A 15,186-nucleotide genomic window follows, 5' to 3' on the forward strand; every position below is an offset into this window, starting at 1 on the left:
TCTTACTTTGATTCTTTATTGCCTTTCACTTTAAGCCACTAAACACTTAATGAACTTTTTAGCCAGTCTGTACACAAGTACTGGCTTATGAAGATGACTGTCCCTCCCTTTGTGGAGCATGCAGTCTGCTGTAGCTATATCTATAATATATTCTTAACCAATTGTTACAAAAAGATATCAACATCTCTGGAAAACCGGATAAGAAGGCCTTCATTTTGCCTGAAAGGTGGGGAGTTAGGGACAAACTCTGAGAAGAAGGGAACTTAAAAAGGGAGTAGGAATTTTCCAAGCAGACCAAGGAAGGAAAAGTATTATAGATAACTAAGTTTAATCAGATTAATTGTGAGGTTTTTTGGTGTTGAATAGTATAAGTTCTTTTTATATTTTTGGTTACTAACCCCTCATTGGTTATATCATTTGCAGATATCTTCTCCCATTCAGTAGATTGCCTTTTCATTTTGTTGAAGGTTTCCTTTACTGTACAAAAGCTTTTTATTTTAGCATAGTTCCAGTAGTTTATTTTTGCTTTTGTTTCCCTTGCCAGAAGAGACATATTTAGAAAAATTTTGTTAAGGGTGATGCCAAAAAAATTACTGCCTGTGTTTTTTAGGAATTTCATAGTTCCAAGTCTCACATTTAGGTCTTTAACTCATTTTGAGTTTATTTTGGTGTAGACTATAAGAAAGTATCTAGTTTCTCTCTCTCTCTCGCTTGTTTGCTTTTCTTTTCTTTCTTTCTTGTAGTTGTCCTTATTGAAGAGACTGTCTTTTCCCCCATGATTTATTTTTGCCTTCTTTGTTGTAGATTACTTGACTCTATAAGCATGGGTTTACTTTTGGGCTCTCTGTTCTATTCCATTGATCTATGTGTCTATTTCTGTGTAACTTACCATACTGCTTTGATTATTATGGCTTTGTAGTATATCTTGACATCTGAGACTGTAATACCTCCAGCTTTGTTCTTCTTTCTTAATAATGCTTTGGCTATTTGGGGGATCCTTTGGTGATACAAGTGCCTAAATTCAGTCCCACAGTATATAAAGCTAATAGAAAAAAAATATAGAAAAAAGAACTTGTAGTCTAGAGAACAGTTTCTGTAGCTCAGGAGTCTAGTCACAGGTTAGCTGGGTGCTCTGCTCTGGGTCTACCAAAGTTACAGTCAAGGCATTGGCAAAGATGCATTCTTATATGGAGGCCCTGGTAAAATCTACTTCAAGCTTAATGATGTTCTTGGCATAATTCATTTCCTGGCACTTGTATGACTGAGGGCCCTGGGTTTTTTCCTGGCTTTTGCCTAGAGGCTGCCCTCAGCTCCCTTTTGATTAACTCAAATCAACAGATTTGGGACCTAAATAACATCTGAAAAATCCCTTTTGCCATATTGTGTTGACTGCAAACAAGTCCTAGGTCATTTTTCACTCAAGTGTAGGGGAGTATACAGGATATGGGCACCAGGGATTGAGAATCATGTGGATTCCTTTACATTCTGCCCACCACAAGTTATGTGGAAGAAGGATTAGACTCATTCTTTGAGAGCTGAGTGTGACAAATGGGTGTTGACTGCTGACTAACTTATTAGGATCTGGTTACTACAAAGTATAGTAGTAACCACACAGTAACCACAACCATGTAGTCCAGAAGTAGAGAAGAGGGATGAGGGCTACAGCCTTAATCCAGTGCCTCCTACTTGGACCACAAATAGAATTTTTTCATGCCAGTCTCCCTATGTGCTAGCTCACTGTTGTTTTGATTTCCTTCCTTTGAACATCCTCTTCTGGCTCCCTTTTCTGAAGGAAAAAATCTAAGCTCCTTAGTTTTTCCTGTAAGGCCTTTTACAACCTGTCCTCATCCATTTTCCAGCTCCCGTTCATTGTGCCATTACCTTTTGCTTGAAATGTCATTTTCTCCTTTTACCTCAGTTTCTCCTCAGCCAGCTTCTGTTTGTGTTTAAGACATAGCTCAGATGTTGCCGAGGATTTCAATTGAAATTATAGTTTTCCTCCCCAGATTTTTTTTTTAACTTTTCTCTTCTGTTCTTTTCACCTCCCAGAATTGGACAAGGGATAAGGATGGGTGAGAAAGGAGAGTAGAAAACATTTTTTCTGTCCATACTTTGAATGACATTTATCTTGACTATTGTAGGAGAGGCTTTCTTACTCTGTAGCAGGGAGGCAGCAAAATTTTTTTGTTAAGGGCCAAATAGTGATATGCCCCCCCCCCCCAATAATGGGTCCGTGATTAAAGGAGCGAGACTGATATAAAGTGAAAGTCAAGCAAAGCTTTATTTCGTGCCAAGCATCAAGAATCAAACCGAACGTTCAGGGCCGCACCTCTTACAAGAGAGGGCGACCCTTCTCTGTTTTACAGACTAGCTTTTAAGGGGAAAGGCCATGTGGTTGGACCTGGCCATGCACAGGTGGCCAGTGAGATTATAACACACAGAGGAAACTCCACAGTCATGTTAGATCACACATAAGTGACCAATTGGATTACAGTTTACCCTATAGTAGACATTTGACCTAGCCTATCACCTTGGTTAGAATTGGCCCCCAAAAGTCTCCCAAAGGATGGGGCCCATACTCTTTGGTAGCTAGGGAGACAGTATGTATCCCCCCACTAATCAATGTCTTCACCTGGCCTGACCCACCCTTGTATCTGAACTTTGTTACCTGGGGCTGGTTTCCGGGACTTGTTTTTAAGTAAGTCCCCTAGGGGAAGGGAGCAGGGACAGTGTAAGGGTTAAACAACAAGGTTATTGTTTAACCTTGATGGAAGCCTCTGGCTTAATAAGTCCTTAAAATAGTAACTATTCTAGGATTTTCAGACCAAGGGATAGAATCAAGGGTACTGTGTCAGTACTTACATAACAATAGAGAAGAATTTCCACATAATTTTTACTGATAAAATTAAAAATTTAATAATAATAATTGAGGGGCACCTGGGTGGCTCAATTGGTTAAGTGCCCAGCTCTTGATTTGGGCTCAGGTCATGATCTCAGGATTTTGAGATTCAGCCTGGGCATGGAGCTTCCTTAAGGTTCTCTCTCTTCCTCGCCCTCTGCCCCTCCCTCACACGCACTCTCTCTTAAAAAAATTTTAAAAATTGATCATTGAGTACTTGTGTGTGTTTATGATTTTAATCCATGAAAGAGGAGAATTGAATGCTTTTGGGGGGGTAATATTTTACTTAATTGAGGTTGCAGGCTAGTGTTGCCCATTAGACTTGGAAAATCAGTTGTAAAAATTCATCCTTTAATATGGATCTGTAATGAGATCTTATGTATTTTACCTTTGAAAAATGTTTTTCACACAGACGTTGCCAAAGTACTGATACCAGTCCATAAGCTTATGATTTTAATTGAACATATTCATTGCTTGGAAGGCATTTATAGAATTCCAATACAGTGTCCTCTTGCTGTTTGCCTTTAGCATGGCATTACATTGCATATGAATCACTTCAAGATAGGTGGAGCTCTGGGGCGCCTGAGTGGCTCAGTGGGTTAAAGCCTCTGCCTTCGACTCAGGTCATGATCCCGGGTCCTGGGATCGAGCCATGCATCGGGCTCTTTGCTCAGTGGGGAACCTGCTTTCTCCTCTCTCTCTGCCTGCCTCTCTGCCTACTTGTGATCTCTGTCTGTCAAATAAATAAATGAAATCTTAAAAAAAAAAAAAAAAAGATCTGTGGAGCTCTGTTGCACATTTACATGGATTTTGAAATATGGAAATTTCCTTTAACTTACAATGAGGTGTGAAATCACTGCTGGAAATTTACAAAGCATGCCCCCTATAAATTTGTGTGGGAATGTTCTTTTGTTTTTTTAACTTTTGAAAGCATGCTATTACATGTGATTCAAAGTAATATCGATGTCATCAGAATGATATTACTTCAGTATAAGTTTTTTATAGGGGCACTATTCTGGTTTTTATTTCAGTTGGAATTCAGTAAGAAACATTAAGTCCACAGCAAAAACTAATTTTCAGAAGCATTTAAGTGAAGGTGATTCTTTGTGTTCAGAAAAATTCGATGTTAGCCCTGAGCTTTAAATAATCATAATAAAACTATTACAGTCACGACATTGAACAGATGGCTAAGTCCATGAACCAAAAGTTTACTGTTGTTCAGGAATACATAATAGATTCAGATGTTTACCCCCAATACCTGCTAATGCATGATACAGCGAATAACCATAGCCTTTTAATATTTTAGGTTTTCATTAGCATTGTAAATTCGTCCACCTTGTTTTTTTTACTGTTCACACATATTTTTACTCCATCACTTGTAGGAGATTTCACTTCAAGTTGTACTGCATTAGTGTTTTAGCAACTCTTGAAAATCTTACCTCTAGTTGTTTTATGTAGACTATTGATAGGGCCTTTGTTCTTCCATAACTTCAAAGTTGGTATTGATGCCCTGATAAACAAAAACAACTGAACAGTACCAGTAACTTATGTTTACTCATCAAAAGCCAAGGAACAGAATTCCAAATCATTGCCTTGTTTAGTTGACTATTGTTGTTGCTTCCATTGTTATCAGTTTTTTAAGAAATTGTTCTTGCCAAAGGGGTAGTCTTTATTTAAACAAGTTTGTTTTCTCTGGACATAGTTCTTCGATTGCTGTGTTCAAGCATAGTTTAATTAATTCACTGTTGGCAAACAGGTTTTCTTGCTAGCCAGTAAGTTAGCCGTTTGGAAGATTATTTTGGTTGCAGTCTCATTTTTATTTTTTCTTTTTGCAAAGAAATTCTACTTTGATGAGATATTCCATTTTAAATTTTTGCAATTTTCCCGACACTTCCCTGCAACTTGGGAATAGTGTGATGAATTCTCATTCTGGTAACGTCCAAATAATTTGTTTTTCTTTAGCGTAGCTATAGTGTCATTGCATAATGAACATAATGCTTTGCCATGTAATTGACAATAAAGTAGTCCACTTTCTATTGTGCCTTAAAACTGTGGCATTCATCTTGTTTTTGTTTTTTGTCTTTTTAACTAAAGCATTCAAAGTCCTCTTCTTGTTGACATGTTGGGTGTGTGTGTCAGTGTCATAGTACAGTGATACACATGGCACTCAAAATGCTGTTGAATTGGGGTGCCTGGGTGGCTCAGTGGGTTAAGGCCTCTGCCTTCGGCTCAGGTCATGATATCAGGGTCCTGGGCTCATTCGGCTCAGGTCATGATCTCAGGGTCCTGGGTTCGAGCCCGGCATCAGCATCCGGCGCTCTGCTCAGCGGTGAGCCTGCTTCCTCCTCTCTCTCTGCCTGCCTCTCTGCCTAATTGTGATCTCTCTCTATCAAATAAATAAATAAAATCTTTTTTTTAAAATGCTGTTGAATTATGATTGTGCCACTGTGCTTTGTAGTGTGCCAAGCCACAGTGCAAAGCAGTGAGACAGCCACATAAAATTCTAATGGGGCTACTCATCTCTATCATTGTAATGTAAAAGCAGCCATCTGCAATATGTGATCCAGTGAGTGTGGCAATGTTTCAATTAAACTTTTTATTTATGGACACAAATGTGAATTTGATATAATTTAACATTATGAAATATTATTTTGATTTTTTCAACTATTTCAAAGTGTCAAAGCCATTCTTATGGACCACACAAAAATAAGTGATAGAATGAACTTGGCCTGTGGCCATAGTTTACCAACTCCTGCTCTAGGGAGGAAACAGGAAGACAGGGTGCTAATTAAGCTCATTCTAATACAAAATCTAGTATCAGTCATTTTTTAACCTTGAAACTTTATAGTTAATCATGCCTCCTTATTGCTTTATTAAGTGGGAAGAAATTAAAAGAGGCAATGCAAGGCAGTTTTAATTACATGGTAAGTTGTCTGTGACAGTCATGTGAGTATGTGGCTTCTGGATGAACAATATTCATGTTGGAATAAATATTCATTTGCCCATCTCTTGTATTTAATCACATTATTAGATTAAAAGATTCAGAAAAAGTTAAATATAGCATTCAAGAAATTATCTAGAAACTTAAGAAAATATTTGGAACATTTAAATACAAAAAAGATACTTATGGATTAAGTTTATAAATTACTATGTTATCCTAGTCTAGTTACATTTTTCCATTTTGAAAAAAATTGATTGGTTTTTAACCGACTCCTAAATCTGTTCTGTGAGAAAACATGGTAATGTGGTTCTTTGAAAACATTAAGTGAATCTAAAAGTGTTTTTACCCTCCAAAATGCATCCATTAAAATAGTTGTCATGATTATACTTTTACAAATATATGTATATACATACATACATGTGTGCATGCAAGCTCAGGCACACAGACACACTGTTTTCCATGGGAAAACTTTAAAGAACCAATTTTTATGACAGGAAAGTTGAATCAGAAACCTCTTTCAGTATTCAGTGTGGGTATTTTAAGTTAAAGTAACCATAGGATGTTGAGAGAAGTACTTAAAATACTGCAAGTTGACCAAGGATAGAAAATACTTGAGTCATTCCTTCCAACTCCAAGGGTGAACTGGCAAAAATCACTCATCCCTCCTTTTCAGGTGTAGTTAACTTCAAGACAATTGCCCCTACATACTCTTAAGTTCTGGCACTTACTTGGGTTCACAGGCATAAGGCAGTAAAATCTGTTCAGTGTCTGAGGGAGCAGCAGGAATTAGCACAAAGAATAGGCTTTGGAAGCAGGGATGTGAATCTTAAGTCCATGTTTACAGGCTTAGTAAAACCTCTCTCATTTGTAGTTTCTTCATTTATAAAATGAATATCACCTATATAGTTTTTGTGAGAATTAGAAATAGCATGTAAAAAGAATCTGGCAGAGTAGCATTCAGTAAGTGATAACAATATTAGTGTTGTTCCCATTGTGTCAATTTCCATACTGTGGAGGGCATCTACAGTAGGTAGAAGTGGTGATGGTCACAAGTCGAACACTAGGGACTAAATTGATTATGGAGACATGTTCCTGCTATCACTCCTTCTGATGCCCATACCTGCTATATGGGTAGTTAATCTGTGATTTCAAAATGTCATCATTTCACCATGTAAAGTTTTAAGAATGGGGCTGTCCACACATTGCCTTTGTGTGGTGGTAGTACACACTTCAGAAGTGTTATGGAATACACCCTTATTATTTAAGGTTACCCTACATTGTTTCCATTTCCTACAATCATATAAAACAGGAAATTTTGTCAACCCTCATACTTTAGCAGAGATACATGCCTTAGTTCTTCTGTAAGTTAATCAGATATGGTGTCTTATACTTAGTCTGCTCTATGTAAAATCTTTGTCATTCTACAAATGTGTTGAACTTATGTTTTTCCCAAACATTTTACCTTTTACTATTACTGAAAAAGCGGAGTGAAACTTCATTCATGTTTATATTCAGTTCAAGAAATATTTATTGGCTATGTATCAAGCACTGTGCCAGGCTCTGAGAACAAGAATATGAGTAAGGCCCAATATCCGTTTTCACCTTGTTTACATATGGGGGAGTGGGAAGGAAGATAGACATATAAATCTAAATATGAGGATAGTGTGATAAATGCCATTATATTATGAAGTCAAAGACAAGGTGCTCCAAAGAATTCTGTTAAGGTATCAATAAATGTCATGGAGACTGATCAGTAATTCAGATGTTTTACATATATAATAATTTGTGTCATGACTGGGGTTTCTTTTTTCATTTTAAAATACATGCTGTTCTAGGGGGTTATGTTTCCAAACACTGAAAAAAAATCTTGTTATTTTTATTTTATTTTTTGTTTGTTTCTTAAGAACAGATAATGTTCTGATGATACCTGTGCAAGTTCTCTTTTAGTGAAAATCCTCTCAGGATGAATGAAAATCTGGCTTCTGTGTCAATTTCTTTTTTATTATGTTAAATGGAATTCTGATCAGCCTAGGTCTAGGTCTCACAATTATCAGCCATGGCTGATAAAATGAAATCAGGGCATTTTTGTGAAGATGGATTTTGCTTCTGTGGGAGTGAGGTAGTAGGTGGCATAAGACCTTCCGTGGTGGTGCACTGACTTCAGAAAAGCTTAGCTGTGCTAGATTGTCAGTAATGCTACATCATGCTATTGGTCCATATTGATTTTTTTCTTCTAAGAAATATATTTTTTGAAATACATTTGCCTTGAATTTACATTGGCAAGATTTATTCTTTTATCATTAGCAGCATCTGCACATAAATATTTTTAGTCATTGAGCAGGTTTCAGAAGCATCTCAGCAGTAATTACTACTTTCTTTGCAGTGGTGGTTCTGTGTATAATTTGTATATGGATGAAGATGAAGAAATTGAGCCTTCTCCTTCTGGACAACAGATAATTGAAAATTCAATAACTATGAATAAGATGAAGCTGCTGAAGGCTAAGATGGAGAACATGAATCTCAGCAAAAAGGTGAAGCTGTTGGCATTTGGCCAGGCTTTTCTCTACTTTGTCCCTGCAGGGCTTACAGCATTGGTAACTGTGCAAACAGATTATTTATAAAATATTGTTCATTTCAAGTTTCTGGCCTCAGTTATTTATTGAGATATTAAAGGCGATGAATTGTTTTTTTTTAGGCCACCACTATTTACTGTGATATGCTGCACTTAAAATAATTCATTGTTTTTTTTAAATTTCATAGCTCTAGTAAGAAAGATCATAAAAAATAACCTAATCTTTATCTTTCAATAGTTACTTTTTAAAATGCTCTGTTAATATTTGCTTATTATGGATATCTCCTCTATTTGGGCTTTGAAAGGAATATACCTATGTGTAGCTGTACTAGATACTGTCAGTTGTCCAAAGTGATTCCAAAGTAATTGAACCAGTTTACATTCCGTCCAGTAATGAATGAGAGAGGGTTTTCACATAGTCTTACCAGCATTTGGTATGATTCTTCTTTCTTGTTTTTCTCAATCTGGTTGATGTGTAGTGGCCTCACATTGTGGTTTTAATTCCTCTGACTGATGAGGTTGAGCACCTTTCTCGTATTTATTGGGTGAAATGCCTGTTCAGATCTCTTGGGCATTTTTATCTTCAGTGGTATGTTTTTTGCTTATTGATTTTTTTTGGTCTTCCTATATTCTGGATATAAATTTTTTTATCATACACACACACACACACACACACACACACACACTACTCTGTTACTTTGCTTTTCACTCTATTAATAATTAATCCCTTTTTCTTTCTTAAAATATAATATATACATATAGTAAGGTTTAGAGATCTTTAATGTACAGCTTGATGAATTTTTACCTTTATATACACTCATGTAGGTACAACCCAGATTAAAATAGGACCAGGTTTCCTTATAACCTTTCCCTACTCCCAGAAATAACTACTATTCTTACACTTGTCACCAAAAATTAGTTTTGCCACTTGTTGAACTTTGTATAAATAAATATCCTATTTTTTTTTTTTTGGTCTGATTTCTTTTGCCCAACATCATGCTTTTGTAAATCATCCATTTTGTGGGTATCACTTCATTCTTTTTTACTGCTAGGTACTATTGCATTGTATGATGATCCTTCTGTTTGTTTCTCTCCTTTTGATAGGTTCTGTTGTTTGTAGTCTTTGGCTTTCATCAGTAAAGATGCTTTCAACCTTCTTATATATGTTTTTGGTGGACATATGCACTCTTTTCTTTGGGGCATAAGCCTAGGAATGGACGTGTCATAGGTAGGTTTATGTGTAGCTTTAGTCACTATGCCAGACAGTTTTGCGGAAGCTCTGTAATTTTCCTTTCTCATTTAGATTTATAACCCCTCTAAAAAAAAAAAAAAACTTAAAAAAGTGTAATGTGAAGTAGGGTAAAGAGAATTTCAAGTGGAGAACAATTGACCTAGCTCTATTGAAAAAAATTTCTTTCCCCACAATCTAAATGTTTATGCATCTAATAAAACACAAAGCAAAGGTGACAAAGAGAAATTGACAAATCCAGTTATTTTAGAATTATTCTACATTTACACTCTGAAAAAATTGATAGAAAAAGCTGGTGAGTCAGAAAGGATGTAAGAAGACATGAATAACTCTTATCAACCTACTTGTTCTAATTGACATTTACAGAATGCTCTACCTGAAAACAGCAGAATGTACATTCTCCTTACAGGCACTCAGAACATTTACTAAGATAAATCATATTGTTTGCTATTAAATGAGTCCCAGTAAATTTGAAAAGATTAAAATCATATAAGAAGTCTCTCTTATTATAATGAGATAAAGTTAAGAATCAGTACAGATATATGGAAAGTTTAATATTTTGGAAATAACATACTTTCAGTAATCAGTGGGTCAAAGAAATCCAAAGAGAAATTAAAAATCATTTTGCATGGAACAGAAATGTTCTGATAATGTGAATTACCTTTTTTAGTATGAAATCATTATTATGTTCTTAGAATGAACCACTCCTAGTTGTGACAAATTTTCCTTTTTATATCTTTATATTTTATTTGCTAATATTATATTTAGGACTTTTGTTTATCAGAGATACTGGTCTGTAATTTTTTTTTCTAACATACAGCAAAATTGAAAGAATTTTACAGTGAATACCCATTTATCTACCACCTAGATTTTATAATTAACATTTTTTAACAATTGTTTTTAGTTATGGTAAAATGTACATAAAATTTACTGTCTTAATCATTTTTAAGTTTACATGTAAAGGGTGTTGTACATTCATACTGTTTCACAATCAATCTTTAGAACTTTTTCATCATGCATACTGAAACTCTGTACTCATTAAACAATTCCCCATTTCCCTGCTCCCCCTGCAGTCCCTGGCAACCACAGTTTTGCTTTCTGTTTCTCTAAGTTTGACTCTCTAGATACCTTCTATAAAATGGAATCATGGTTTTTTTGTTGTTGTTGTTTTGTGAATGATTTCATTTAGTAATGTTCTCAGAATTCATCCATGTTGTTACATGCCATAATTTCCATATTTTTAAGGTTGAGTGTGTGTGTGTGTGTGTGTGTGTGTGTGTATGTATAAAAATATATAATATTTTATTTACCCATGCATCTCTTGATGGAGATTTGTGTTGCTTCCACCTTCTGTCTGTTGGGAAGTCTTACCTTATACCACATATGTTGCTGCTAGCAACATGGGTATATAAATACCTCTTTGGGAGCAATCCTTTAAATATATACCCAGAATTGCAAGATCATATGGTAATTCTATTGTTAATTTTATGAGGAATTGCCATATTGTTTTCTAAAGTAGTTGTATGCGCCATCTTACAATCTGCTGATGGTACACCAAGTTTTCAGTTTTTCCATATTCACACCAACACTTGATGCTATTTTGTTAATTTTTAAAGAGTAGTCATCCTGATTAGTGTGAACTGATATCTCATTGCAGGTGATTTGCATTTTTCTAAAAATTAGTGATGTTGAGCATCCTTTCATGTGCTAGTTGACCATTTGTATATCTTCTTTGGAGAGATGTCTATTGAAGTCTCTGGTCCATTTTTGAATTAGGATATTTGTTTTTGTCATTGAGGTTTAAGAATTCTTTAGAAACATATTCTGGATATTAAAGTCTTAGGAGACACATGATTTGCAAATATTTTCTCCTGTAGGTTGCCTTTTTACTCTGATGGTGGTATCCTTTGATACACCAAAATTTAAATTTCGATGTGGTCCAGTTTATCTATTTTTACTTTTGTTGCCCATACTTCTTTGGTTTCATATTCAAAAAATCATTGCCAAATCCAATGTCATGAAGCTTTTCCTTCTATTTTTTCCTAAAAGTTCTATAAATTTAAGTCTTATATTTAGATCTTTGGTACATTTTAGCTTATTTTTTATATGTGGTATAAGGTAAGACTCCAGCTTCATTCTTTTGTATGTGGATATCCAGTTTTCCCTGTTCCATTTGTTGAAGAAACAGTCTTTTCCCCTGGTGGTCTTGATGGAAGTCATTTGACCATATATGTGAAGGTTTATTTCTGGGTTATCTACTCCATTCCATTGGTCGATGTGTCTGTCTTTGTGCAAATACTACACTTTATTTTTCTATTGAAATATAATTGACATACAGTATCCTGTTAATTTTAGGTATACATCATAGTGATTCAGTCTTTTTATATATTATGAAATAATCCCCAGAATACAACTAGTTACCATCTGTCACCACACAAAGTTATTACAATATTATTAACTATATTTCCTATGCTGTACATTACATCACCATGACATTTCTTTTATAACTGGAAGTTTGTATCTCTTAATCCTCTTTACCTGTTTTGTCCCACCCAGCCCTGCCCCATTCTGATAACCAGCAGTTTGTTTCCTTTATCTTTGAGTTTGTCTCCATTTGCTTTTGTTGGATTGTTTTGTTTTTTAGATTCCATGTATAAGTGAAATCATATGGAAGTGGTCTTTCTCTGTCTGATTTATTCCACTTAAGCTAATACCTTCAAGGTCTATACATGTTGTTACAAATGGCAAGATTTCATTCTTTTTTTGGCTAATATTTCATTGCATATATATACCACATCTTGGTTTCTTCCATATCTTAGCTTTTGTAAATAATGTGACACTGAACATAGGAGCAAACATCTCTCTCTCTTGATGTTTCTATTTTCTTCAGGTCAATATCCAGAAGTAGAATTTTGATGTACTGTATGGTAGTTCTGTTTTTAATTTTTTAAAAGATTTATTTATTTGCTTGAGAGAGAGCATGAGTGGAGGGAGGGGCAGAAGGCAAGGGAGAGAGAATCCTCAAGCAGCCCCCCTGCTGAGTGTAGAACCCAGTTGGGGGCTCACCCCAAGATCATAACCTGAGCCAAAATCAAGAGTCAGACACTTAAGCAAATGAGTCACCCAGGGTCTCCTATTTTTAATTTTTTGAGAAACCTCCTTACTGTTTTCCAGAGTGGCTGTACCAACTGGCATTCCCACCAAACATATGAGGGTTCGTTTTTCTGTATATCCTTGCTAATCTTTGTTATTTTAATTTTCCTGGTAATAACCAATTTGACAGATACGAAATGACATCTCATTGTAGTCTGGATTTGCCTTTCCCCGAAGATTAGTGATACTGAGCATCTTCTCATGTGCCTGTTGGCCATCTGTCTGTCTTCTTCAGAAGAATGTATATTCCAGTCCTCTGTCCATGTTTTAATGTGATGGTTGGTTGTTCGATATTAAGTTATGTAAGTTCTTTACATATTTTAGATATTAACCTCTATCAGATATATGATTTGCAAATATCTTTCCACATTCAGTAGGTTGCCTTTTTGTTTTGTTGCTTTCCTTCACTGTGTAAAAAAAGCTTTTTAGTTTGATGTAATCCCATTTGTTTGTTTTATCTTTTGTTGCCCTTGCCTAAGGAGACTGGCCCCCCAAAATATTGCTAAGACCATTGTCAAATAGCTTATTTCCTATGTTTTCTTCTAGGAGTTTTATAATTTCAGGTCTTAAATTCAAGTTTGAATCCATTATTTATTTATTTATTTATTTTTAAAAATTTTATTTATTTGTCAGAGAGAGAGAGAGCACAAGCAGAGGGAGTAGCAGGCAGAGGGAGAAGCAGGCTTCTTGCCTAGCAAGGATCCTGATGTGGGACTTGATCCTGAGACCCTGGAATCATGACCAGAGCGGAAGGCAGGTACTTAACCAACAGAGCCATCCAGGAGTCCTCATTTTGAATTTATTTTTGTATATGGTGTAAGGTACTGGTCTAGTTTCATTTTTTGAGAGTAGCACACTCTTGATTACTGTGTTGCTTTGTAATGAGTTTGAAATCAGGAAGTGAGAAACCTACAATTTTGTTAAGTTTGTTATGGCTATTTGGCGTTCCCTGAGGTTCCATATGAGTTTTAGCATAGATTATTCTAGTTTTGAAAAAAATGTAGTTGGGGGCGCCTGGGTGGCTCAGTGGGTTAAGCCGCTGCCTTCGGCTCAGGTCATGATCTCAGGGTCCTGGGATCGAGTCCCGCATCGGGCTCTCTGCTCAGCAGGGAGCCTGCTTCCTCCTCTCTCTCTCTACCTGCCTCTCTGCCTGCTTGTGATCTCTGTCTGTCAAATAAATAAATAAAATCTTTAAAAAAAATGTAGTTGGGATTTTGATAGAGATTATATTAAATCTTTGTATTACTTTTGACTTATGGCTTATTTATAAGTGGCTGCCTTAGTTTCCAACATGTGGAATATTTATACATTTTTGTTATTGTCATTTACTTTCACTGTCATCAGAGAACATACTCTTAATGATTTCAAGCCTTTGATATTAGTTAAGGTTTGATTTGTGACAAAGCATATTGGTGCCACTTGTGTCCTTGAAAAGACTATGTAATGAGTCACTATATGTAATATTCTGTATGTATTAATTAGATCAAGTTTATTGTGTTGTTCAGATCTTCTGTATCCTTTCTAATGTTTTTGTAGGGGGTCTGTTTTCTCTCCATTTTTGAGAGAGGTTTATTTAAAATGTCTCCCTATTTTGTTATAGCTTTGTGTGTCTCCTTTTATTTTTATTTTGCGTATTTTGAAACTGTCATTTGATCTAATACAGATTTGTGTGATATCAAGGAATTGTAGTATCTAACATTTGTATTATTATAAAATGTTTTATCTCTAGTAATGCACTTTTACTAAAATCTACTTTGTCACTAGTAACATAGCTATCCTAGCTTTCTTTCCGTTGGTGTTTCTATTGTATATTCTTTCTCTTCTCTTACTTTCAATCTCTTCATGTCCCTATATTTAGGATTTGTTTCTTCTAACTGGTATGTGGTTAGTTTTATTATTTTTTAATTTTATCTTTTATTGAAGTATAGTAGACATACAATATATTATCTTTTTAACCTAAACTGACAAACTTAAGACTTTTATTTTACTTAAAGTTTAGTGTAATTACTGATGTATTTTGATTTTTATCACCTTTGTTTTTGCTTAATCAGCTGTTTTGTTTCTTTTTCTTTCCTTCTTGTCCTTTTTTGGATTAGTTTATTTTTTCCTTATTTGGTTTTTGTTCTGCATTACTTTCTTGGTTATGGATCCTTAAACACTGGTTTTCCAGGTGATTACTCTGGAGATTAAAATGTGCAACCTCGGGGCGCCTAGGTGGCTCAGTGGGTTAAGCCGCTGCCTTCGGCTCAGGTCATGATCTCGGGGTCCTGGGATCGAGTCCCGCATCGGCTCTCTGCTCGGCAGGGAGCCTGCTTCCTCCTCTCTCTCTCTCTGCCTGCCTCTCTGCCTACTTGCGATCTCTCTCTGTCAAA

General features: G+C 35.6%; 1 protein-coding gene across 2 annotated transcripts in view; it reads left to right on the forward strand.

Annotated features, from left to right (window-relative positions):
- ZFAND4 (zinc finger AN1-type containing 4) overlaps positions 1-15,186 on the forward strand; it is a 100,533-nt gene that overhangs the window by 68,958 nt on the left and 16,389 nt on the right. For both annotated transcript variants that reach the window (XM_059398017.1, XM_059398018.1), the window contains one exon: positions 8,224-8,371. In XM_059398017.1, the coding sequence (XP_059254000.1) occupies positions 8,224-8,371 (148 nt within the window). The remainder of the gene's footprint in view (positions 1-8,223; positions 8,372-15,186) is intronic.

The sequence above is a fragment of the Mustela nigripes genome, chromosome 4 (assembly GCF_022355385.1).
Source record: "Mustela nigripes isolate SB6536 chromosome 4, MUSNIG.SB6536, whole genome shotgun sequence".
Lineage (NCBI taxonomy): Eukaryota > Metazoa > Chordata > Mammalia > Carnivora > Mustelidae > Mustela > Mustela nigripes.